This window comes from Amblyraja radiata, chromosome 15 (assembly GCF_010909765.2).
Source record: "Amblyraja radiata isolate CabotCenter1 chromosome 15, sAmbRad1.1.pri, whole genome shotgun sequence".
NCBI lineage: Eukaryota > Metazoa > Chordata > Chondrichthyes > Rajiformes > Rajidae > Amblyraja > Amblyraja radiata.
Genome location: NC_045970.1, coordinates 9255605 through 9283400, shown reverse-complemented (window position 1 = coordinate 9283400; position 27796 = coordinate 9255605). Strand labels below are relative to the sequence as shown.

Genomic DNA, 27796 nt, shown 5'->3' with positions numbered 1-27796 from the left:
CCAGGCTGGGTCCTGAGGACTATCATTAAGATTAATTAGTGGAGAATAAATGTTTTCAGCTACATTGTGTGGGATGATACTGTTTCCCCTGTTGATGGTTAGATCCAAAGCAGGCAGGTAACAACGCTTTGGAAAAGCTGAATATCATTTTGTTTAGGGTTATTCCCACTGGCTAATATTGAGGAGGCAATAAAATATTCAGGAGTTGTGCAGATGGCTTTGGAATCAGGGTGTACAGGGGAAAGTGTAGATTTGAACTAAATTAAGAGATTCATGCTTTACTGATCGCATGCATCCCTTAAAAACATTATCACACCGAGAAACGTTTATCTATTTAATCATTGGATCCCGAATAGCAAATAATACATTTTAGATATTACTATTCCTTTTGTTTTCCTGTTTGTTTCCAGGTGATTCCACAGAGGGTTCCAGGACCTTCAATGTATCAGAAATCCCAATACCACCACAAAGGGAACTGTGAGTTAACAGCATTTGAGTATCAGTTTGAATACCTAGATAAAATAGTTCTTTCTGCAGTCATACGAAAGCAAAGTGTGTCTGCTGGAAATCTGAACTAAGAACCAAGATGCTGAAGTTACTCAGGGTATAATTCTGACATTTGGCCATTGACCTATATCTTGTGTCGGAAGGAACTGCAGATGCTGGTTTAAACCGAAGATAGACACAAAAAGCTGGAGTAACTCAGCAGGACAGGCAGCATCTCTGGAGAGATGGAATGTGTGATGTTTCAGTCTGAAGAAGGGTCTCGACCCGAAACGCCACCTATTCCTTTTCTCCAGAGATGCCATCTGACTCACTGAGTTACTCCAGCTTGTCGTGTCTTTCTTCGACCTACACATTGCATCCACACACGTTTAGTATTTCTAACCTTGATTGTATATTGTCCTAGGACCTCTACTGTAAAAAAGATTCCAATGTGGAACTGACACAGAAAATTATATGAAAAGTTCATATGAAAGGTCATTAACCTGAAAGGTTAATTTTCTCTCTCTCCATAGACGCTGCCTGATCGGCCATGTACTTCCACACTTTTGTTCTTTTATTCCTTTTACTTCTAAACTGCGAGCAAAATTAAAAATTTCAAGGAAGTACACAGAACTGCTAGCAAATTAAGATGTACTTATAAAATTAGGCAACACTTTTTAAAGTTGTTGACATTATAAAAATCTGCAAAACGATGGGAATGTGAAACAAAGCAGAAAATAGTGGGACAGGAAGTTTTGATAGAAAGAGAAACAGTTGTTCCGGGTCAAAACCCTTCATCAGAAGGGTGGTACGGTGGCGTCGTGGTAGAGCTACTGCCTCACAGCGCCAGGGACCCGGGTTCCATCCTAACTATGGGTGCTGTCTATGCGGAGTTTGTACGTACCCGTGACCTGCGTGGGTTTTCTCTGAGATCTTTGGTTCCCCCGGCACTCCAAAGAGGAACAGGTTTGTAAGTTGATGGCTTGGTATAATTATGATATAATTATAGGGTGTGTAGGATAGTGTTAATGTGCGGGGATCGCTGGTGGCTTGCGACTCGGTGGGCTGAAGAAAAAAAAAACAAATTAGTTTTACTTTGCAGAAAAAATGGGGAAGAGATGAATAAGACTGGAAGGGTGAGGTTGATGAAGTCACCTGGTTGATGGATAAATTAGTGGAATTGGAGCAGTGATTGATCCCTTGGAAAACATTATCAGTAGCGGCCCTCAGCAATAACATGGCAGCCATCTAAAACTGTTCCCAATGAAGCTGATGGTGAGTGTTCGTACTGAAATACAAAACATGGCAGAATGCCGTCCATGCATTGTGCAAAACACCGACACAATGCAAAGCTGCACTCTTTGTGTTTTGAACCATTGTGTTGTTAACCTTACTGGAAGAGGCTCAAGGAAGCTAACAGTTGCTGATAACCCATCAACATTTTTTGACAGCCTTATATTCACTGGATTAGTTTGGGGCATTGAGTATAACAATGGTCAGGTCGGGGGGAGTTCTTCCCTCCACGGGTACCATGTAATCCCCCTGCTACCTGCTCCATTGTCGGATAGTCGGCGACTAAACCGTCTCCCCCACCTGGTTTGCCAGGTGAGGAGGGGGCTGTGGACCCCCAGCAGGACCTAATACAAGACGTGTCTAAAAGCGGATGAGCTTCTAGCGAGCCAATGGCCATCCACACTTCAGTAGAAGTTGCGATCACTGTCGTACACAGCATTGTAAGGAATGATGATAAAGCACACACACCACAATCCTACACTTCCAGCGGCGGAAGTCCGCAGAAACTGGAGGACAGAGATGTGTGGTGCGTCCATCACCGTTCCCATCGGAAACCAGCACCACTGCGTCGCTGATGTTTTCAACGATGATGAATGAATGAATGAAGTATAATAGTCAGGAAGTCATGATGCAGTTTTCTAGGACGTGTTTGGCCATATTTGGAGCATTGTATGCAGTTCTGACCATCCCAATACAGGAAGGAAGTGGAGCAGATGAGGTCGCTCAGAATAATACCCAGATTAGTGGGTATTAGCTACAAGGAGATGTTGGACAGACTTGGATTGTCTTCTCTGATCAGCCAGTGTTTGATGGGAGATCCGATAGATGTACATAAAATTATGAGCCATAGATAGAGTGAACAGTCAGAACCTTTTCTTTATGATAGAAATATCAAATACAAGATGACATATTTTTAAGATGAGAGGGGCAAAGTTTAAAAGCGGTGTTTAGTTTAGAGAACAGGCCCTTCGGCCCACCAAGTCCGCACCAACCAGCGATCCTCGCACATTAACATTATCCTACGCACTGGGAACAATTTACAATGACACCAAGCCAATTAACCTACAAACCTTTGAAGGAAACCGAAGATCTCAGAGAAAACCCGCGTAGGTCACGGGGAGAATGTACAAACTCCACACAGACAGCACCCGTAGTCAGGATCGAACCCGGGTCTCCGGCGCAGTTAGGCAGTAGCTCTTTTTTTTCATAGTAGTTTTAGATTTCATAGATGGTGGTGGTGCCAGGATCGTGAGGCCATGGGGTGATAGTGGAAGCAGGTATTTTTGTGCATTTAAGAGACCTTTTGATAGACAAATGGATATGCAGGCAATGGTGGGATGTGCAGGCAGATAAGATAAAATGTCTGACGAAGGGTTTTGGCCCGAAACAGTGCCTATTTCCTTCGCTCCATAGATGCTGCCTCACCCGCTGAGTTTCTCCAGCATTTTTGTCTATCTGCAGGCAGATAAGAGTTGGGCTTGGCATCATGTTTGGCCCAGATAGTGAGGGTGGAAGGGTGTGTTTCTGTGCTGTATTATTCTGTTTTCTTCCTTCTATCTATTAAACGTATGCGATCTCACCATCTGCAAAGCTGACATCTCCAGCATTATATTCAAGAGATGGCACGCAAAAGCAAAAACAAGCAGTTTTCAAGATCCCACTCTAGAGAGAGATGTAAAGCCAATGATTTCAGCACGCTATTTTAAAACATTGTTATAAAACAAGGCAGGGAATTACAGGTAGTCAAGGTGATGCTTCTGTTACTTGAGTGGCCTTGACCTATTGCAAACGAGATGCCACTCCTAGTTGGAACCACATCATCAGGTCAATCTGCTGATGTGGCCAGAATAATGTGTGTAAAATACAATGACAAATGAATAAATTAAAAAACAAGGTCAACGTAGAAACTATCTAGAAATTGGTTTCATGCCTTATCTTGTATTTTTCAGGAAACCAACAAACAGGCCACTCCCAAAGCCGGTAAGAAAAAATAAGTCATTAGTGCAGCTGTACATTAATTTCTGAAGTCTTTAATTACATTAAAGTCATAATAGTCCCACAGTTCATTCTATTTACCTATCACACTCTGTGTGAAAAAGTTGCCCCTCATATTCCTATTAAATCTTTCCCTTCTTATCTGAAATCTATGACCTCTAGTTCTTGGTTCCCCTCTCCAGTGAAAAGTCTCTGCACAGTCACTTTTGTGTTTACATATTCTGTTATGCTGCAACAAGTAAGAATGTAATTGTTCTATCCGGGACACATGACAATAAAACACTTGACTCTTGACTCTATTCCCTCATGATTCTATACAACTCACCCCTCAGCCTCCTGCTCTCCAAAGAATAAAGAACCAGCCTACCCAATCTCTCCTTGTAGCTCAGGCCCTCAGGTCCTGGCAACATCCTCATAAATGCACTCTGAATTTACTTAATCGTCAAGTTTTTATATGTTTCTGAACACATGAGACATTCAGAGATATTTGATTTCCCACACTTTTGAAAGACAGCAAAGCTGGGACAGGCCTCTACCAATTGTCAAAGCTTTTAGGAATGCCTCAAGTTTTAGGCTTCAACACTGTGTCACTGGGGATCCTGCTGTCGGGTGCATGTAGTTTCAGTTTCAGTTCAGTTTAGTTTATTGTCAAGTGTATCGAGGTGCAGTGAAAAGCTTTAGTTGCGTGCTATCCCATCATCAGGAAGACAGTACATTATTACAATCAAGCCATTTACAATATATAGATATATGATAAGGGAATATCGTTTAGTGTAAGGTGAAGCCAGCAAAGTCCGATCAAGGATAGTCTGAGGGTCACCAAAGAGATAGATAGTAGTTCAGAGTTGCTCTCTGTAGGATTCCAATCACACCCTCTACAGTTTAACAATCAGTAGTATCCACTACAATTACTTCATCATGATTCACAACCTATCATTTTTATGGCAATTTGAACATTCCCTTTCCTTTCTCCTTCTGTTTTTGATTTTACATTCATCTTTTTTTAATCTGATGCAGAGAATGCTGGAATCCAGGGAGCATCCACACACGGAAGGTAACATTGATTTTAACTATTTCAACACCACTTCCTACTGTAATCCGACACTTTTAAAGATTTTCACTTTATTCAACTGTTTGAAATGCTTCTCATTAAATATGAAATTGAGTTCTGAGATTATATATTCTCAAAAAAAAACCGTGCTAAAATATTCAAAGCACATAATTAGGAATAATCACACACATACAGTATTACTACACAAAGAAAATATTCTGCCAATACCATGCTCAATCAACAGTTACTCCCATCTCAATACCTTTCTTTGGAATCTTTTCATATTTTCACATAAATAAAATTCTCTGCAACAGGATCTTGATACGTTGAGTGAGGAGGTAATAACTTGGTAAATTAAGTTTAATGTGGAAAAGTGTAACTTTGGTAAAGGGAAATTATCAACTGAATGCAGAAAGGTTGCAGATAAGTAAAATACATAGGGACAGAGTCATAGAGTGATACAGTGTGGAAACAGGCCCTTCAGCCCTACATGCCCACACCGACCAACATGCCCCTTCTACGCTGTCCCACCTGTCTGCATTTGGCCCATATCCCTCCAAACCTACCCTATTCACGTGTCTGTCTAAATGTATCTTTAACGCTGCAATAGTACCTGCCTCAATTACCTCCTCCGGCAGCTCGTTCCATACACCCTCCACCCTTTGTGTGAAAAGGTCACTCCTCAGGTTTGCTATTAAATCTTTCTCCTCTCACCTTAAACCTGTATCCTCAAGAATTTAGGATCTAGAATTGTTTATGCACTAATCACTGAAACGTTAGCTTGTAGGTGCAGCTGGTGGTTAAGAAGGCATATTGTACACTGGGCATCGTTACAAGTGAATTCGAGATTAGAAATAGGGATGTATTGTTACAATTGTACAGGGTAATGGTGTGGTCACACCCACATTTGGTAGTGTGTTTCATCCAAGAAAAAAATGAGCCATGTTGAAATAAGATAATTAAGTTTGCATGTTTTAAATCTTTAAGCGGTTAATTTTCTAATGATGTTTATTATTTGGCCATAATTTTTCAGATAATCTATTCCCATTTTCATTGAGATGTATTTTGTCTTTAACCATGAATGAATACTTTATTCTCACATGTGGCAATATTTCGATCTGTGATGTTTTCCTTCAGGTGAAAGGCACAAGATTCCCGATAAACCTCGACCCACCAATCCAGTTGAAGTTCCAACTTTGCCAGCTCCACGCTATGGTCCCAAGTATTATTCTACTTATTTACTATTCGTCAAAGATTTTTTTTCTTAAACTCAGGACAAATAAGAAAGGGATTGTGTTTGTTATATTCTTAACAGCTATTGAAAAGATTATTGGTACTAATTTTCGTCTTCTGTTTTCAGACCACAGGCATTGAGATTACCGCCTGCAAACCATCCAAGTAAGTTTTCAAGTAAACCTTCGCTCGACTAGTACAACATACACGTAAAATATGAGAGGAAAAGGTTTATCTGCAAAATTGATGATCATTTTAATGGAAAATAGTTAAATATTAACTATCCTAGTTGACGGCACAGTGAGGTAGCAATAGAGTTACTGCCTTACAGTGCCAGAGACCCAGGTTCGATCCTGACTACGGGTATTTGTCTGTACGGAGTTTGTACATTCTCCCTGTGGCCTGCGTGGGTTTTCTCCGAGATTTTCGGTTTTCTCCCACACTCCAAAGACGTACAGGTTTGTAGGTTAATTGGTTTGGTATAAAATGTAAAATTGTCCCTAGTGTGGGTAGGTTAGTGCTTATATGCGCGGATCATTGGTCAATGCCGACTCGGTGACGCAGGAGGGCCTGTTTCCACGCTGTATCTCTAAACTAAACTGAATTAAAATTAACTCTAATTAAGAAGCGTAACAGGAACCAAATATGTGGATTAAATTATATAAATGAAAACAAAAACTATTAACAGATTGATAATGGCAAAGGACCCATAGTTTTCCATCCATTCAACATCAACCAATCTTCCAATGAAGCAATTAAAAAGGTCATATTTCCATAACATTATTATCATCAGTGCTGGAAGAACCCAATTTGTTGGAGCAAGGGGAAAAATTGAGCAGTTTGCAGCATATCTTCAGGCAGATATGCCAAATGATTGATCCATCTCAGCCTCCTTCAAAGGTCCCCACCATAGAGGTTTTCACACAGTTTACCAACGGGTAAGCTCCAGAATCAGCCAGGCCTGTAGCCAAACTGATGCTACGGTACTGGAATCCACCTGAAGATGCTGAAGAATGTCTTTGCAAGGTATAACTATTCTTTGCAAGGACTACATTAGAGAATCTATCACTTGCCGGAATGAGAACAGCTCCAATAGCACCCAAGAAGTCAAGTCAAGTCAAGTCTAGAGAGTTTATTGTCATGTGTCCCAGATAGAAGCTGTTATAGTTCAGAGTTTGTTTGATAGCGAGTTTAATAGCCTGATGGCAGTGGGGAAGAAGCTGTTTCTGAACCTGGATGTACCAGATTTCAGGCTCCTGTACCTTCTACCTGATGGCAGCAGAGAGATGAGTGTGTGGCCAGGATGGTGTGGGTCCTTGATGATGCTGGCAGCCTTTTTGAGGCAGCAACTGCGATAGATCCCTTCGAAGGCGAGGAGGTCAGAGCCGATGATGGACTGGGCAGTGGTCTCAACTTTTTGTAGTCTTGTCCGTTCCTGGATGCTCAAGTTGCCGAACCAAGCCACAATGCAACCGGTCAACATGCTCTCTACTGTGCACCTGTAGAAGTTCGAGAGAGTCCTGTTTGACATACCGACTCTCCATAATCTTCTCAGGAAGTAGAGGCGCTGATGTGCTTTCTTTATAATTGTATCAGTGTGCTGGGACCAGGAAAGATCTTCGGAATAATGCACGCCCAGGAATTTGAAGTTCTTGACCCTTTCCAACATCGATATAAATGGGATTGTGGGTCCCCATCCTACCCCTTCCAAAGTCCACAATCAGTTCCTTGGTTTTGCTGGTGTTGAGGGCCAGGTTATTGTGCTGGCACCATCTGGTCAATCGGTCGATCTCACTTCTATACTCTGACTCGTCACCATCAGTGATATGTCCCACAACAGTGGTGTCGTCGGCGAACTTGATGATGGAGTTCGCACTATGTCCGGCTACGCAGGCATTTCGTTGTCTCTGTACTGTACACTGACAATGACAATTAAAATTGAATCTGGGATGAGTATAGAGTGAGTACAGCAGGGGGGCTGAGCACGCAGCCTTGAGGTGCTCCCGTGCTGATTGTTATCGAGGATGATACATTTCCAGCAAAACAGACAGACTGTGGTCTGTGAATGAGGAAGTCGAGGATCCAATTGCAGAGGGATGCGCAGAGACCCAGATCTGAGAGCTTGATAACCAGCTTGGAGCAGATGATTGTATTAAACGCCGAGCTGTGGTCAATGAATAACAGCCTGACATATGAGTTTTTGTTGTCCAAATGGTCCAGAGTGGAGTGGAGAGCCAGCGAGATCGCATTCACCGTTGATCTGTTGTGGCGGTAGGCAAACTGCAGTGGGTCGAGGTTCTTGTCGAGGTAGGAGTTGATACGCGCCATAATCAACCTCTCAAAGCACTTCATCACCACAGACGTTAGTGCCACGGGTCGATAGTCATTGAGGCACGTCACCTTGCTCTTTTTGGGCACCGGTATTATTGATGCCCTTTTAAAGCAGGTGGGGACCTCGACTTCAGAAGTGAGAGGTTGAAAATATCTGTAAAAACTCCAGCCAGTTGGTCCGCACAGGTTTTTAGAACACGACCAGGTATACCATCAGGTCCAGGTGCTTTCCGAGGGTTCACCCCTCTGAAGGATTTCCTGACGTCGGCCTCTGTGACTGAGACTGAAATACCATCACGGCGAATGGGGGCTTGGGAAAGCACATCAGTATTCTCCCTATCAAAGCGTGCGTAAAACGCATTGAGCTCATCAGGGAGTGCTGCTCCACTGAAAATTGAGCTGCCTCCTGATTTCACCTTGTAGGAGGTGATGGCATTCAAGCCCTGCCACAGTTACCAAACATCCGTCTCATCCTCCAGCTTGGAGCAGAAGTCCCTTTTGGCCTTTTTGATGGCCTTACCAAGGTCGTATCTGGACTTCTTGTAGACCTCTGTATTTCCAAACCTGAATGCCCGGGATCTGGACTTCAGAAGAGTGCGGATCTCATGGTTCATCCAAGGCTTCTGGTTAGGAAACACTCGGAAGGTTTTTGTTGGGATGCAGTCCTCCACACATTTCTTTATGAAGTCTGTAAGGACTGTGGCGTATTCATTCATTCATTCATTCATTCATGCCGAGTCCCTGGACATTGCCCAGTTTACAGACTCCAAAAGTCCTGGATTTGTTACTCTGCTCAATACTATCGGCGATTATTGACAGACAATCCACCCTCTTAGACATTCATTCTCTCCACCACCAACACACCATGACTGCAAATTATGCCATCTACAAAATACTCCACAAATGCAGGAAAGATTTCCAACTGTATCTCCCATTATCTGTGAATGTAACTATCTCACCACACAACTGGCTAATGGGAGCATTACATACCTACAAGTTTACCTTCGATCATGCACCAATCTAACGTGGAAACATTCATTGTTAATGGGTCAAGGACTGGAACTCCATTATTATACGATATTCATCTAAAGGACCACAGTGGTTTAAGTCAATATCTGAGCAACATCTTCGCAATGGCATTCAGGAATGGGCCATGCATTCTAGCATTGCAAGTGATACCAACATTAATGAGCAAGTAATTTAGAATCTTGTTGAGTCCAGATACTAAACACTGATATGTATTTGACATAATCCTTCTGATTTTACTGGACATTTTCCAGCCTCACTTGATTTGCTTTCCAGCTGACAGATCATTTATGATATTAATTCAATAGTTTGGCATCTGAAAATTTGAAAAGTTAGAAATAATTGAGAGCCACAAGCTCTTAATTTTATTTTAGAAAGAGAAAACAGTGTTGCTCTAGAGTGGACTATATATCTATATATTAGGGAAATAGAAGATAGACATAAAAAGCTGGAGTGACACAGCAGATCAGACAGCATCTCTGGAGAAGAGGAATAGGTGACATTTCGGGTCGAGACCCTTCTTCAGACGAAGAGTCAGGGGAAAGAGAAACGAGAGACATAGAACAAATGAATGAAAGATATGCAAAACAGTGAGGATGATATAGGAAACAAGCCATTGTTAGATGTTTTGTTCGGTGAGAACGAGTACAGACAATGAGACTCAAAAATGCGACTTGGAAGCTGATACGACTTGGGTAGGGGAGGGTTACAGAGAGGGGGAAATGCAGGGGTTACTTGAAGTTAGAAAAATCAATATTCATATTCACAGAGAAATAGTTCAACTTTGGAGTGCAACTGCAGACTCATTGGTCAACAGAGGGAGCCAAAGTACCAAGAACTGTCTGATTGGGGAAAGGAGAAATACCTACCCGTGATATTGTTTTAGACTTTAGAGACAGCACAGTAACAGGCCCTTCGGCCCATAGAGTCCACGCCGACCAGCAATCACCCCCGTACACTATCCCACACACTAGGGACAATGTACGATTTTATCGAAACCCATTAACCTACAAACCTGTACGTATTCGGAGTGTGGGAAGAAACTGAATATAGGAAGCAAAGAAATGAAATTAAAAGAAAAGTTAGCAAATTAAAGAGGCAACATAAACAAAATAGTAGGAGATAAAGTCAAAGAAAATCCCAAAATGATAATCCTAGACTACAAGAGGACAGCAAACGTAAGAGGAGGTCGTGTTCAGGAACAAGATGGTGACCTCTGTGTGGATGCAGTGGATGTGAGTCAGGATCTAAGTTAATATTTTGTAGCTGCTTTTACTGAAGATAGGGTTGATGCCCGGTTGGAGATAAGGTCAAGGTTAAGGGAAGGGAGATGCAAAAAGCTGGAGTAACTCAGCGGGACAGGCAGCGTCTCTGGAGAGAAGGAATGGGTGACGTTTCGGGACGAGACCCTTCTTGAGAATGGAAGGGAATGTCCAATTGGCTTAATTGAATGTGAAGGTAAGGAGAAGCGATGATGGCAATGATTTTGATTTCAGTACATGGATTGCTTTCTTGGTACAGAGGAAACTGAGGGGAGACTTAAGTGGTGTGTGGAAAATTATGATGAGCTAAAATAGAATAAATGGAAAGTCTGCTTTCCTTAATTGAGGCATCAGAAACCAGTCATAAATTATAAGTGGCGGTGGAAGGATTAGAGGGGAGATTGTGAAAGATGTTTTTAACCGTGTGTTTGTGGATCTGAATGGCTGAAAGAGTGATTGAGGGAGAAACATCCACAACTTTTTTAAATATTGCCTGAATGTGTATTCTTAGAGTTGTGACCTGAAATTGTATAGGATTGGGACCAATCCTGTAATTGTTCTGTTACTGAGTTGCATAAACTGTAGGTTATGTGTGCTAAAGGGGAATTTCAACAAATCCAAATACAGACTGGGGCAGTGATGGGCAAGAAACTTTGAACTTCTCAAAACTTTCTGGAGCAAAACGTTTCTGAAAGAGGTACGGTTCACCTAAGGAGACATTTGGTTGCAGATGTTGTAATCTAGGGGTAAAAAGAGTGTCAAGAGTACAGAGTGTTTTATTATGAAATGTCGCAAAACAGAGCAATGAAATTCCTACTTGCAGCATCAGAACAGATATGTAACCATAGTACTCTGTAAATACTATAATAAACAACAAAAAAGTTGTTTGATCTATAAAAAGCAGACTATAAAAGTGCAAAGACAAAAACAGTAAAAGCAACGTCCCACAAGTCCCTGGAGTTCAGAGCTCAGTTGGAGGTTGTCGTGGCTAATAGCTGAATGGTTGTTGAGAAGAAGCTGCTGCTGAACCTGGAAGTCACAGTTTTCAGGCTCCTGTAACTTCTTCCCGATGGCAGGAGTGAAGTGAGATCGCTGCCAGGGTGGTGTGGGTCTGATGATGCTGGCTGCCTTTTTGAGGCAGCAACGCCTGTAGATCTCTTCGATGGTGGGGAGATCGGCACCCGCGATGGACTGGGCAGTGTTCACCACTTTTTGCAATCGTCTTTGCTCTTGGGCATTCAAGTTGCTGAACGAGGCCGTGATGCAACCAGTTAATATGCTCTCTACTGTCCACCTGTAGAAGTTCAAGAGAGCATTCAATGACGGACCAAATCTCCTCAATCTTGTAAGGAAGTAGAGTCATTGACCTGCTTCCTTTATGATTGCATCAGTGTGCTGGCCCCAGGACAATCAGTCAGTGGATTGATATTCCTCCCTATACTCTGACATCGTCATCTGTAATCTCATCCAACGAATATCAATGTCGGTGCGAGAAGCACATCATCCCTATCAAAGCATTGAGCCCGTCTGGGAGTGAAGCCTTGCTCTCGCTTGAGCTGCCCCCTGGTTTTGCCTTGTAGAAAGTGTAGGCATGCAAGCCCTGCCACAGTTGCCAAACATCCGTATCATCCTCCCGTTTAGAGCGAGTCCCCTTTAATCTTTTTGATGGCCTTATCAAGGTCATATCTGGACTTCTTGTGTGAACCTGTCTTGCAATTCTTGAATGCCGGAGATATGGAATCTCAGAAGGTTGCGGACCTCCTGGTTCATCCAAGACCTCTGGTTGGGGAATACTCGGATGGTTTTCGTGGGGACACACATTTCCTTATGAAGTCAGTAACAACTGTGGTGTATTCATTTAGGCCCGTCTACCAACTTCACAGTCGCAGAGTCATTCCTCTGCCTCCCCTGACCAGCTCAGTGTAGGCCTCACTGCTGGATTACGCTCTTCAGTCACTGCCTCGACACAGAAAGAGGGAGCACAGCCACGTGGTCTGATTTCCCAAAGTGAGGGCGACGGATGGAGTGATTGGGTATCTATGATGGTGGCATAGCAGAGGTCGAGGGTGTTTGATCCTCTGATGCTGCAGGATGCGTGCTGGTGGCAGTTAGGGGGTGATTTCTTCAGGCTGGCTTCGTTGAAGAACCCGGCTATGATGGGAAAGGTGTCGGGGTACATCTACTAGTGTTCGTTGACTGCATGCAGCTCCTCCAGCGCTAGGTGAACATCAGCCTGGGGTGGGACGTAGACTGTGGTCATGATGATGGCGGTGAGGAAGTGGCCACACTTCAGCACCACATGTTGCAATTAGGGAGATCAGGGGTTGGACAGGACCGCCGGGTCTGAGCTACATGACCATGAGGCAGGTGCTACCACCTCTCCCTTTCCCCGATGCCTGTGTTCGGTCCATGCGATGGATGGAGAAACCTTCAGGCTGGAGGGCCGAGTCCAGGGAGCTGGGCTGAGTCATGTCTCTGTGAATCAGATCACAGAGCATTCACTCATCTCCCTTTGATAAAGCAACCTTGCCCATAAGTCCTCAACTTTATTCTCTTGGGACTTTACATTGGTCAGCAGATTGGTAGGGAGAAGGGGTGTAGTCCAGGTGCTTCAGTCTTACTAGCAAGCCCAACATTTCCAGACACATTCCCTGGTTTCTGTGGGACTGTACGGACTACAGTAGTGATCCTCCACGATTATCTTCCCACAGGGAACTCCCTTACAATCAGAGGCTCCCTTGTATTCAGGACATCATAATAGTATTGGTCCATTTATATGGTCAGTTACCGCACCGATTTGTGCTGTTTCTTACATCCAAAGTTCAGAGCTGCTATATTTGATTCTTTGCGGTTGTGCTGCTTGCAAAATATCACCACAGAACAGCGGCAACAAACTGCTGCAAGAACTTAGTAGGTCACTCGATACCTGTGGAGGCAAGGAGCTCAGAGACAGATGGAAACTGTTCACCTCTCCTCCTAGAGGGAATGATAGACGCACCAACGTCATAGCTTCCTGGATGATGAAAGGGAAACAAATTAAGCAGTAACTGTGTTAATGATACAAGTGACAACCAGACCAAGTAGAGAGAGATTGAAGGGGAGTAAAACAAAAAACAAAACTAAATTGGAGTAGGAGAATGGACATAGAAATAACACGAGGGAATCCAGATGTTTCCATTAGCATAACTATCAAAAATGTGTAGTGAGCACAGGGAAAGAGCCGATTAGGACCAAATAAAAGAGGCATTAGACAGATACAGAGATATTACATTAGTACTCAATGTCTCACTTCATCTAAAAATTATTTGTCATGGAAGTCACTGGTAAATAGGAGGTTAAGGTACTAGATAGACTAAAAATTGAACGTACATGATACTAAAAATACTGGTTGTACATAAATTAAATAAGTAATCCAGTGTCAATATAATACATCCTAGATGGATGAGGGGATTTACACTTTCAATCTTGCGATACTGCTTGGTTTGAAGATTTGCAAATGTTACATGACTGTTTAGAAAAGGATGCAAGGATGAACACAGCATCTTAGGCTGGTCAGTCTTCTTTCTATGGTAAGGAAACCACTGGAATCTGGAACAGCAATCTGGAACCAAATGTTATTTGGGCAAACATGGTTTAATACAGGAAAGCAAATCATGTTGAACCAACTAGATTTACATTTGTTGATGAGGAAGTAGAGCTGATTGAAGGAACACAATTGTTCCTGGCCTTGCAGATCATTTTTGATAAAGTGCAGGAAATATGCTTATGATCAAAAATAAAAGCCCATAAATCAAAAATGGCCATTATCACTGGGATTGCTGCTTTTCTTGATCACTTGGCGGGTACACAAAGTACAAATTTAATGATATAAAAACCATGGTAAACAATGAGGTAGACAATGATAGACTTCAAGAGGGCGCGGAAGAACAAAAGCAAGTAATCTCTTTAAAAAAACACTGGTTCACCTGCGGTTGGACATCATGGCCAATTATGCAAAATGTACCTTTGGAAGGCAAGGGAGGATGTAAAACTAATTTGCAAAAAATTACTATGATTCTATGATTCTGTTAATTGAAAGCAGAAAGCTGGGAATGTCTCTTTTGGAGTGAATCCAAGCCCAGTTTTGCAAAATAGGATTTTACCAGAAAATGGCACATCATTACAATAGAGATGATACTTGGGTAACATTGATCATGATGACTGATTATGGGAAATAATCAAATGTGACTGATTACTTTCTAATTATGATTGTTTTAGATATTCCAGAAACTCCACCCAGACACAATGAAATTCCGGCACGACTTTACCCAGCGAATCCTCCCAGTCCCAGTTCTCATTCAAGTTTTGAACAGGTAAATCTTCCATAAGCCAATATATCGTATCAGTTTCATAGACTACAGAAACAAAAGAAAGGATATTTAGATTAGTAGGTCAAATCGACACAACTTCTATTTCCATTCAGCTCACCACAACTGTGTTTCATGATACTTACTCTTAGATTTGTTTCTGCCAGTGCGTTGCTTGTAGGCTCTTAACCAACAAACCATGAAATTGTAGCGGCACCATATGTGGTGAATAAAGGTGAGACGTCAGGCCGGTTCAAAGAGTCATTTATTCCGTGGTGACACGTTAGGTTGGTGCGCTAACTATAATACAATGTTACTGTAGCTGAGCGAGGTTATTATCTCGGGCTCAGCTACCTGTCGACTTCCCAAGGTCTCGCGGTGAGAGACCTTAAGTACCAGGACACTCCCTCTAGCCCATGACGTCACGTGCCCGCCCTCGTATCTCCTGACGAGGGTTCGAGCATGAGTGGCCCGTGTTTAGGCTGACGCCACAGGACCCCCCCCCCCAGAACCGGAGGAAGGAATAGCATGGTCGAGGGCGGCTCCTGCATGTAGGTCTGGAACACCCCGGGCGTGAGTCGGGATGGAGGCTCCACGGGCGCAGTGACGCGCTGCGTGGGCGATCCCGAGGTACCGAGGGGTGCGAGGAGACCGATGCAGAAACCGACGGACGGAAGAGACACACTCGCATCTCCTCGACCAGCTAAGGGAGAGTGTCCTGTGAAAACGGCCCCCAACTACGATGAGGGGAAAAAAACTAGATTAAATAAACAAAACAATTCCTGAACCGGGCGTGGAAAAGCAGTGAACACAAAATGAACAGTGACAAGACAAATTACAGTGCAATCAATGTCTAAAGTTCAAATTGTCCAGTGTCCATAGTGCAGTATAATGTTGCAGTATCCTTCCTGCAGATACATTTCTACTCATTATAGAATCATGTGCAGTTTACCTCCTTGTCTTTTTTTCATGAGTTCCATTCTCATAACAAGGGATCCTCAGATGGAATAAGATTGTGATATTGATATCTCTGACAGAGCTGAGTTTCAGAACTTGTTTCCTACTATATCAGTACAGTTGCTAAAATCCACACCAAGATACTATCTGTGGCATTCCACCATGGAAACCTTCATGCATTTGCCTTTATCAAATCTCAAGTACTTCAACGCTCTGTCCCCTGTACTCTATGAACTACAATTTGTTCAAGGTTCAACCACATTCTTTGGGTCTAGCTAACTTGATTGAGATTCTTGAGGAGGTAACGAAGGAGAATGAGGAAGGTAGGGTGATGGATGTTGTGTACATGGATTTCAGTAAGACCTTTGATAAGGTCCCTTGTGGTAGGTTTGCCCAGAAGGTTGCGGTGGAAGGTAGATATTGTGGCTGGAGATCTGAGACCAGTGGATCTGTGCTGAGACCTCTGCTGTTTGTGATTATATATAAATGACCTGGATGTAAATGTAGGTGGGTTTGGAGAAAGTTTGCAGATGATACCCAAATTGGTGGAGTTGCAGACAACGAGGAAGGCAGTCAGAAGATATGAAGGAATGTGGATTAGCTGCAGAAATGGGTAGAGAAATAACAGATGGAGTTTAACTTGAGCACGTGGTAAATGGGGCTACTGTGGACAGGGTGAGCTGCTTTAAATACCTGGGAGTCCACATCACAGAGGATCTGACATGGACATCACACGCTGCCACACTGGTAAGAAAGGCAAGGCAGCACCTTTACCACCTCAGGCAGCTGAGGAAATTCAGAATCTCTCTGAGGATCCTTCAGTGCTTCTACTCAGCGGCTGTAGAAAGCATCTTGTCCGGCAACATCACAATCTGGTTTGGGAACTGCTCTGCCCAGGACAAGAAGGCTCTGCAGAGAGTAGAGCGTTCGGCCGAACGCACCCAAGGGAACTACACTCGCCCCCCTGCAGGAACTATACACCAGAAGGTGCAGATCCAGAGCCAGCAACATTATGGGGGACCCCTACCACCCCAGCAACGGACTGTTCCAGCTGCTACGGTCATGGCAAGCGCCTCCGCTGTCATGCTGTGAAAACAGAGAGGATGAGACGGAGTTTCTTCCCACAGGCCATCAGGACTGTAAACTCTTATCTCACCAGGGATTAATTTACTGTACCAATTTACTGTTATGTTGTGTCTTTTTAAAAATTGCTGGGAGGTTTTTCTAATATGTAATTACTGATTCTGTTCTATTGTGTTCTGTAGTTTTTTGCACAATCTGCAGGCATTGCCACTTTCATTTCACTGCACATCTTGTATGTGTATGTGACAAATAAATCTGACTTGACTTGATGAACTTTGGGAGTTTGTAAGGGGAAATTATACATTTAATGGCAAGACTCTTAATAGCATTAATATGCAGAGGGATTGTGGAGTTCAGTTCATAGCTCACTGAAGGTGGCAGCACAAGTAGATCAGGTGGTAAAGGTGTGTAAGAAGGAACTGCAGATGCTGGTTTACACCGAAGATAGATACAAAATGCAGGAGTAATTCAGCGGGTCAGGCAGCATTTCTAGAGAAAAGGAATAGGTGATGTTTCGGGACACTCGAGGTATGGAAAGGTGCAGAACAAAGCAGAGCCAGCATTGATGACTCAGGAAAAGTGGAGCCCACAATGGTCCATTGTTGCCTGGGGAAGAGGGGATAACGAAGGAATACAAATGGTGAAATTAGCAAGACTGGGGTGGAGGAGGGGCGGAGAGAGAGGAAATGCAAGGGTCACTTGTAGTTATGCCACTGGGCTGTAAACTGCCCAAGTGAAATATGAGGTGCTGTTCCTCCAATCTGTGTGTGGCCTCACTTTGACAGTGGTAAAGAAGGTGTTTAATTGCTAGGAGCATTGAATATAAGAGTCAGAAATCATGATGCAATTCTATAAGACTTTGGTTAGGTCTCATTTGGAGTTTTACATGCAGTTCTGGTCGCTCCCTACAGGAAAGATGTGGAGGCTTTAGAGATGGTACAGAGGAGGTTTACCAGGATGCTGCCTGGATTAGAGGGTTTCAGCTGCAGGGAGAGATTGGATAGACTTGGGTTGTTTTCTCTGGAACATCGGAGGTTGAGGGAAGATGATAGAAGATAATAAAACTTTGAGAGGCATAGATAAGGTAGACACTCAGAGTCTTTTTCCCAGGATGAAAATGTCCAACACTAGAGGGTTTAGTTCTAATGGGAGAGGGGGAAACTTTAATGGAGACGTGCGGGATAAGTATTTTTAACACAGATATTGGTTGGGGGCCTGGAACGTATTGCCGGGGGTGGTGGTGGAGGCAGATATGATAGTGGTGTTTAAGAGGCTTTGAGATGGGTGCATGGAAGACCAGGGAACAGAGAACATATGGATCATGTACAGGCAGATGAGATCAGCTTCCCGGCATCATGCTCAGCACAAACATTATGGGCCGAAGGGCCTGTGCTGTACTGTTCTATGTTCTATCTATCTACCAAATTGCAATTCTTCTTCACGTGAACTTGTTCATAGGAATATTATGGGCTGAATATTATGAACATTTTATGTCTTGACATTCACCTAAATAAGAATATAGCATTAATCTTTCACTATGTTCTTTTGATGAAATGTTCTCAGTTGGACATTTTTATTCATTTCAACTTTATTAAAGGAACCTCAACTTCCCTGTACTAATGTAAAGATCCTACACGGATTACCATTCCTGCATTATTAAAAATCTTGGGAGTTATTTTTCAGAAATATCTGGCCTTAATCTAATTCCTAAAATTTCTCTGGCTTATTTCACATTTATTACCTTAACCTACATATTTCTGGACATTTGCAACCAAACTCTTTTCTATTCTGTTTTGAGTTTCAAATGTATTTTCCATTTTCTCTCCCTCACAAAGGATCACCTAATTTCTCCAGCTTAAATCCACATTACATCCTCCCATAGACTTGCATTCTTCTACTTTTGCAAACTCTTCTTGTACTAAGTACCCAATTCCTCTGACTTCAGCTCTTTTGTTTAGTTTGGTGATACAGCATGGAAACAGGCCCTTCGGCCCACAGACTTCATGCCGATCATCGATCACCCATTCACACTCGTTCTATGTTATCCCACATTCGCTTGCACTCCCGACACACAAGGGGCAACGTTACAGAGACCAATTAACTCACAAAACCTCACGTCTTTGGATGTGGGAGAAAACTGGAGAACCCAGAGGAAATCCATGTGGTCACTATGAGAGTAAGCAAACTCCACACAGACAGCACTGAGGTCAGGATTGAACCCGGGTCTCTGGCGCTGAGGCAGCAGCTCATCCAGCTGTGCCCCTGTCTTCTTGAGGGAAGAAACTGTGTCAAGAGCCAGTCACCATGTTCACTGGATCTGATGTGATAGTGATGTGATTAACATTTAGTTGCCTATGTAACTTTTTTCAGCTACAACCCTCAAGACAATTAGGGAATAAGCATATATACTGCTGTTGTCAGTGATCACATCTACCTTCCCATTATAATACCCTAAATCATAAACAACATAATAATAACATAACTACATGGTAATGGTTATATAACTGGATTAAATAAGCCAAACCTCAAGTTATGTCGTCTCTCAGCCTTCTTGTATTGCGACAAGACATTTCATTGGGTTTAATCACTTCTGGTAGACTTCAGTAGTCAAGAAACAAGTCATTCAAGAATCTTAAAAATTCTTACTTTAAAAGGCCAGAAATTTGTGTAACTAACTATTGGTGTATAATGAGTATTTTTAGCCCTCACATTGAGCTAATGTTTACATCGGATAATTGAATTAGATTACATCAACAATCTAATTAGAAGGTATGACACAGAATATACATCTTTGCAAAAGTTTTGAAAGGGCAATGAGCTTAAAATATATGGGGAAACAGAAGTACTGTTCAAGGGTGTTCAGGGGATTTAATGCTCGTAGAAATTTGTTTTACATTATAAAGGAAGTGCATTATGTCAATTACACGTACTTGGCATGAGGTGAACAAAAGGAGGAAAACTGACTGAACCTTATTGACTTCCATCACAGTGATCACTGTTAAGTTCTATCGTCCTTTTAATTGTGTTGTCTTCTTTTAATTGTATGGCTGCACGGTAAATCAAATATCACTGTACCTTAAGTGGTGCATGTGAAAATAAATGTGAATCTGAATCTGAATCTGATCTGATAGGCTGGTGAAGTCATATCTGCAAAGGTGCGCAAACTTGCCAAAGCGAGTCAAACTGTCTTCCATTTATTGCACGCTCACTTATATTCATCGAGTCATCAGTTATATATACAGCTGTATTTCAGTCACTTATTTGACTATTTTTTAGATTATGTGAGAAAATGGGATCAGTGGAGTGTCAGGTCTGTGTGGATGAGGTTGGCCAAAAGAGTTGATTTCTCTGCTGTACAATTCCATCTATCTTATGCTTCCTACTTTTAATGACATTGAAATTAATGTTTTATCTAGCCTTTGATCTCTTGGTCTGTCCAAGTCAATTGTTTTTCATTTGATAAGGTGTCACATCAAAGGTTGATGTTGAAAATATTTCATAGTGTGGAGGATAATAACTGGCATACTCAGATGTTTGAGTGGCTAATAGGAAGTGAGGAGAATAATGGATCTATTTTTCTGATGGGAAGATATAGCAAGTGATGTGCCATTGAGATAAGTATTTGGCACTTCAACTTTTTATAATGTATATAAATGACGACATAGGCATCAAAGGTATGATAGCTGAATTCCTGCTGACTTGTCAGTAGGCAGGAAAACAACGAAGAAGATGCAAATAGATGTTGATAAGTTAAATGTGCAGGAAGGAACTGCAGATCCTGGTTTACACCGAAGATAGACACAAAAAGCTGGTGTACCTCAACGGGTCAGATAGCATCTCTGGAGAAAATAAATAGGTGACGTTTTGGGTCGAGACCCTTCTTCAGGCTGCGATAAGTTAAATAAAAGGGAAAAGATCTAGCAAATGTAGGGAAGGTAAAAAAAATATATATATACATGGTGAACAATTGCAGAGTTTTGTGATGCAAATAAATTTGAGTGCTGAGTGCATGATTCACAAGAGCCCAGTACAGGTAGCCTCACCTTTACAGCCAATCAGGCAACAGAAATTCATCCTTGCAGAATTCACAAATCACCCAATACTTGAAATAAGGAATAGAATTTGCTCATTAAATTTATGCAGAGGTGGGGGATAAATATTACATCTATTTTTTTTCAACTGTGTTTCTTGATGCATACGCAGTTGATGTGGTTTTGTGCTACGGAAAATCGTGATGCAGACAGTTTTCTAGGAAAGTAATCCCTTCCCCCCCCCCCCCCCCCCCCCCCCCCCCCCCCGCCCCCCCTCTCCCCATTTCCTCCCCAACCATGTTGTGTGTCGTCACTTGTGTGCATGTTCAGTGAGTAACTTAGAATCCTAACATAATGATACAATTTATTTCTCTGGGAAATAAATGCTGAAGTGTGGAGGTTATGAAAAGGATCAACAAGCTAACTTGTATTACTGGAGATTGGAAAAATGAGAGTGACTTGAGTGGTGTTTTCAGGTGGGTGTGGAGAGGATGATTCTCGTGGAAGAATCGAGGACTGAGGATCACTTAAAACAAAAAGATTCACCAAATTATGATGAAGATTACACTTTTTTTTCACTCAGAGGATCATGAATCTTTGGAATTCTCAGCCTAAATGGAAGATGGAAGCAAAGTTGGTGAACTGTTATTTCGGGCACAGATAGATAATAATTTTGGGAATTAAAGGTTAGCATGGGTAGATAGGTGTGAGCGGTGGATATTACACTCCAATTAGCCATGGTCTTGTTAATAACGAGCCAAGCATGAGAACCTCAGTGACTTAATCTTGCCTCTATTTAGAATGCTTGTATATATACTTTCTACAAAATGTCTTTGCATTTTTTTAAGTAGTAAGCAGTTGTGCACAGAGAAGACATCATATTAATTATTCATTTTACTGCGTGTGATAGTTATGCTGAAAATGGTTAGGAAATTTATCTGCAATTCGTTGACGTCATTGAACAATATTAGAAACATTTGGTATTCATCCACTTTTTATTAACTTGAAGGATCCGAGTGTAGATGGCAAACCCTGGTTCACTAATCAGTGTGATCGAAAAACTGCAGAAGAGGCATTGCAGAAATTCAATAAGGTACAGGAGTTAATTTCTCTTAGCAGTTTTACATGACTTCAATCTGTTCTTGTAGCTAAATGCACTTTTTAAACAAATAGGACGGATCATATCTTATAAGAAAAAGCTCTGGACAGGACATACGGCAGCCTTATACATTAGTTGTATTATACAAAAGAAAAGTCTACAATATTCCTGTGCGCTACATTGAACTAACGCAAGAGTATGCATTGGGGAAAGAAAAGAGTGGTGAAGAGGTAAGTGAATTCTCCTTCATGTATCTCCTTCATGTATCATAGGATAATTAGTGTGTTCTTAATTATTTCACATGTAGCAAAGATCAGTTAAAAATCAATAACCGCATCAGAAATTTAATGTGACTTGGTTAAAAAACTACCCTATAGCGCGTTGCATTTTCTAGGCACTATTTTCATTTGTGTGTCATGTTTATTCCCAATTTTCTATTTTAGGATATTATCTCCTGTGTTACAGTGACTCGAGTGAAAACCACAGGGTAAAATGCAAATAGGATGGGATTAGTCCAGATCATCTCATATGTCTTTTTCAGCAGTAGACTACCTCTCTGTAGTTCAGTATTACATATGGATTATAAATCACCTTATCCCTTATAATGAAAAATGTTCTTTGTGTGCTGTCCAAACACACTATGCATGAGTACAATCAAGCCATGAACAAGTATAGCAGATAGTACAAGAAGAAAAATAGCAGAGTTTAGAATATCTTCTATATTACTAAAAGTCTGTTCTTGACCGCTTTTGGCCCACTGTGCTGCGATTTCCGAGAGAACGCCACCACCAATGGCCGTCATTTTTGGCCACCTTGCTCAGAGCCCCCCTCCGCCTTGCGGGACCAGAAGATTTTTCCCATCGATGAAAAATCAGAGATATTAATGGGTTTTTTTAAATCCCCATTCTCTCTGCTGCCCCCGCTGGCGGCAGTGGGAGGGACTATAAAACCTGGAAGTGTAGTGCCTCACTCAGTCTCTGCCAGACCCAGGAAGCGAGAGGGTCATGGCTCTCTGAGCTGCGAATAACAATGAACGCACGTCTATTCCACGGCGAGTCCCCTCGATGCAGCTCTAAAGTGGCTGCAGCCCAATTGTTTGCCTCGCCTTTTTAAAAAGTTTGTGTTCACAAAATGAATTTTGGTTGTCAGGTGGCTGCAGCCCAATTGTTTGCCTTGGCTTGGCTTTTAAAATCATTGCAACAGTTGGATGCCAGCCCAAGAATCCATTCGGCCCACAATATCTATGCTAGCCCTCTGGAAACCAGTACCTTCGGCCCGCAACACCCAGACAGCCCCCCCCACTGGCGATCAATATTGGAATTGGTGGAGATGTGGAATATTGCGTTGGTGACCAGCCCTCCCGTGTGATGCTGGGACCCAATGGGTCCCACTTAGTCTAGTAATCTCTAGATTTAGGAATTTCCGTTTGTCCCCAACAAACATTCACCAACTCTACAGATGCGCTGTAGACAGCGTTTTGTCGGGATGCATCACAGCCTAGTTTGGGAACAGCTCCATCCAAGACCACAAGAAATGGCAGAGAATTGTGACGTGCCATCACACAAACCAGCCTCCATTCCATTTACTCCATCTGCACTTCATGCTTCTTGGCAAGGCTGCCAGCATCATTAAGGATTCCTCTACGCTAGCATTGAAAGAGTAGAAATTTCCTCCAATTTAGTATCAAGATGATCAAGGCCACTTCAATCTTCTTCTTATCGAGTCCACACACAAGAATAGAAGTTGTTCAGCTAGAGCTGAACACACTTCTTGACATCAGCATACAACAGTGTCTGTCTTGTGCTTCTTGTGCGTGGTGGTGGAAAGATTGGTGAAAGCAGGGCCGCGACGTGAACGCTCTTTCCTTGACTCCCCAACTCAATAATAACATACATCTATTTCCTGTTTATTGACATTCCCTCCTTACAACTGTCTGACTCCAAACCTCATAGTTCACAACCTCATACTGAGCAGTGGCCATCCCCACACCCTGGTGTTTCCAGCTCCATCACCAGCCTCTGCTGCAATGACAGCTTGTCTGGTGCAGAAACCATTATCCACCTCTCTCAAACGCAGTCTGACAAAATGTTCCACGCTGGCTATTCTTGCTGTTCCCTTCATAAACTAAAGTTCATCCTGAAATCCACTCCATTCCTTAAACCTGCATCAATCATTGTTCATATTTAACTCTGTGCTTCGTATCCTACATTGGTATCTGGCTAAGCATTGCACCAATTTTATAATTCACATTCTTACTTTAAAAGCCTCTTTGGTCTTAATCCCTACTATATGTCTGATTCTACACAACCCTGGGGCATCAATGTCCTTCTAACTCTGGCTTCCTTAGTATCCACAAATTAAATAATTCCATTAACGGCATCCAGGTGTTCAGCTGCCAAGTCACACAGCTCCATAAATCCCTTCCTAGACATCTTGGCATTTATCCTTGCGCGAGCATCCTTTGGACACAACGGATCAAGATATTGGTCATCTACCCTAATATCTCGTGGCCTGCTTTTAAACTCATTGATAAAGGGGAAATATATTTTAACCAGAAAGACCTCCCTTATTGATAGTAACAAATATATTTCACGCTGGATATTGGAACTAAAACTCCTAATTACGTACAGAATTGACCCATGTGTTATATTGAGAGATTTGAGAAATTAAAGGGATATATTTCATGACACAATGGTGTACTCCTATTTCGGCCTTTATTCTTGGAATACCCAGTTCCTTGGGCTCTCAAACTCCTGAAGCTTATTATTAAATTTGTCATCGACCAGACCATTGTTATTCCCTTCTAATTTCAGCTCACTACATTTTATTTTTACAAAGAAAAATACGTCATGTGGAACCTTTGGGGAATTTTGCATGCTGAAATGTTGATTATTTATGTCATAGATCCACATAAGAAGAAGAATAATAATGGGCTAACAATGTTTGTTTCTATTCAATTAGCGTTTTTTCAGTATTGCTGATATTATTGAAAACCATCAGAAGATTCCCTTGGTTCTCATCGACAGTCAAAATAACACCAAAGATTCGACCAAACTGAAATATCCAGTCAAGGACTCGTGAAGTGTGTTTACTGAATAGTATTTATATCATTTCCATTTTATATCATATTTTCAAATAATGCAAATTATTTGAATAAAATGAGATGTCTAAATTCCTATAAGAGATGAATTTTGTCATGGTTATTGTGTTAGTCATAATTCATGAGCAGTTGAAACCATTTTATCATTTAACCTATTTATTTGGACCTCAAAGGAATTTATTTTCAACAATAAAACATTATTGAAGCTATTGCATGGTATAAAATGTCTACCACACAGATGACAAAAAAAAATATTTTCTTGTCTACTCTTACTAAAAACGTGCTATTTATACTGTTGAACAATGGTAATAAAATTTTTAAATGAGTGTGTTTGTTACCAAAATTTGATACTGTCCACAATCATATTGCTAATGCTATGAATAGTTTGTTAAGAATATTTGAAATGAAATCATTGTTAATGCAGAATGAAAAGCTGAAGGAAAATCGTTTCTGCGGTATAGCACAGTACAGCTGGCATTTCATCTGTGCTTCAGAAGCTGTCTGGTCTGATGAGATAAAATTCATATGCCTGTTGTAAGTGTTGTTCATGGAAGGATACTGAGTAGACCAATTACAATTCTTGATCATAGACCAACCACACTAATCATATTTTGGCTGATGTTAATGTTATCACCTAGAGCAGTGCCTGCTGCTGTGAATAAAACAAAATATGAAACCAGTATCATGGATAATCACAATCATAATCATAATAATACTTTATTAGCCAAGTATGTTTTGCAACATACGAGGAATTTCATTCGCCATACAGTCATGCCAATAAAAAGCAACAGAACACACAAAACACATTTTAACATGAACATCCACCACAGTGACTCTTCTACATTCCTCACTGTGATGGAAGGGAAAAAAGTTCAATCTCTTCCCTTCTTTGTTCTCCCGCGGACGGGGACGTCGAGCCTTTCATTGACGGGACGATCTTGGCAGTGTTTGGGCCCTCCGTGTCGAGGCGATCAAGCTCCTGCATCGGGGAGAAATCTCAGCTCCCCCGCGCCGGGCGATCGGACCCCGGGTCGTAGGCTGGTTGAAACCTTCGGCATCGTTTGGAGCTTCCCAACATCAGTCTCTACCCGAGACTGTGAGCTCCTCGATGGTGAAATCCACAGGCCGCAGTTGGAGCGTCGATCCCAGGCAAGGGATCAACTCCGATGGTAAGTCCACGGCCTCGCGGTGGGGCTCAAAGTCAGTCCCGAGCAAGGCCTCTAGCTCCATGATGTTAGGCCACAGAGCGACCGGAGATACGATCCGGAAAACAATCACATCTCCGACAAGGTAAGAGATTGGCAAAACGTTTCCCCCAACCCCCTCCCTCACCCCCCACATAAAACAAACCAGAGAACATTAACATAAACTTTTAAAACACACTAAACATAACAAAAGACAAAATGCATTTTAACATAAACATCCACCACAGTGACTCCTCCACATCCCTAACTGTGTTGGAAGGCGAAAAAAAGTTAGATCTCTTCCTTTGTTCTCCCGCGGTCGGGGGCCTCGAGTCTTCCGTTGACTCTGTTAAGCTTCATTTTTTAACACACTCTACACATAAACTCTACACATGACTATTTCCTGGAAGGTCACACAGGTCATCTGCTACAATCCTAATTCATACCTAAGGCAAGATTAAAGTTGGACATTATTATGAAGCAAGAGAAAACTATGTTTATGTTTCTAAAACCTTGGGTCCGAAGCTCATAGATGTCAAGTACAGTATTATTTTTGCAAATAATCTGGTTTATTCTTTTGTGGTGGGGTCTTCTTCTTCTTTCGTGTGGCGTGCACAACCTAAAGTTGTTGGACAACTTGTTCTATTTGATCTTCCGTTTGTGCACGTCGAGTTGATTGCATTAGTCGAAACAATACGGACCACGTGAAGGTTGCAATCTCCCACCCCTTGGTGGGGTCTGAAAATGACATTTAATGGATAAATATTCTCACCTTATGTTATCATGTGAATGAAGTCTAATTATTTAGACCAGTAAATAGGGCAACAAAGTGGCACTAAAGTTGTGCTGCGTGCTGCCATCTTACACACACACTGACTGTTTTGGAAGGGCATCTTATTGAAGAAAAGTGAAGGATGCCATGAATATCTGAAGACTTGGGAAGCAAGTGTGTAAAAGCAGGAAAGTCCTGTTAAGAAAGAAGTGCACGAAAATCATTTGGGAAGTAAGGTAAATAATGTGAGAACATTCCTATTCTCAACCTTGGAAGCATAAGAAAAATTGCAAAAGGTACACTTGACATTGCCTATATTACACCAAAGGAACCATGTGGACAATTCTGTTCAATGTTCATATGCAGATTATTTCTTCAGCTATATGGCACATTGTCAAAGGCAGTTAGTATCAAGATTCCAGCATCTGCAGTTCGTTGTGTCTCTGACATTAAGAAATTGAATTGAATTGAATTGAATTGAATACCTTTATTGTCATTCAGACCTTACGGTCTGAACGAAATTTCGTGCCTGCAGTCATACCTACAA

The 27796-nt window shown here is 41.9% G+C and overlaps 1 protein-coding gene across 6 annotated transcripts in view; it reads left to right on the top strand.

Annotated features, from left to right (window-relative positions):
- Positions 1-25619, top strand: part of blnk (B cell linker) — a 200726-nt gene extending 175107 nt beyond the window's left edge. For all 6 annotated transcript variants that reach the window (XM_033033623.1, XM_033033624.1, XM_033033622.1 and 3 more), the window contains 9 exons: positions 411-477; positions 3729-3759; positions 4792-4828; positions 5963-6047; positions 6186-6223; positions 14935-15029; positions 22104-22187; positions 22268-22423; positions 25155-25619. In XM_033033623.1, the coding sequence (XP_032889514.1) occupies positions 411-477; positions 3729-3759; positions 4792-4828; positions 5963-6047; positions 6186-6223; positions 14935-15029; positions 22104-22187; positions 22268-22423; positions 25155-25274 (713 nt within the window). In that variant the 3' untranslated portion in view covers positions 25275-25619. The remainder of the gene's footprint in view (positions 1-410; positions 478-3728; positions 3760-4791; positions 4829-5962; positions 6048-6185; positions 6224-14934; positions 15030-22103; positions 22188-22267; positions 22424-25154) is intronic.
- The last annotated feature ends 2177 nt before the right edge of the window (positions 25620-27796 follow it).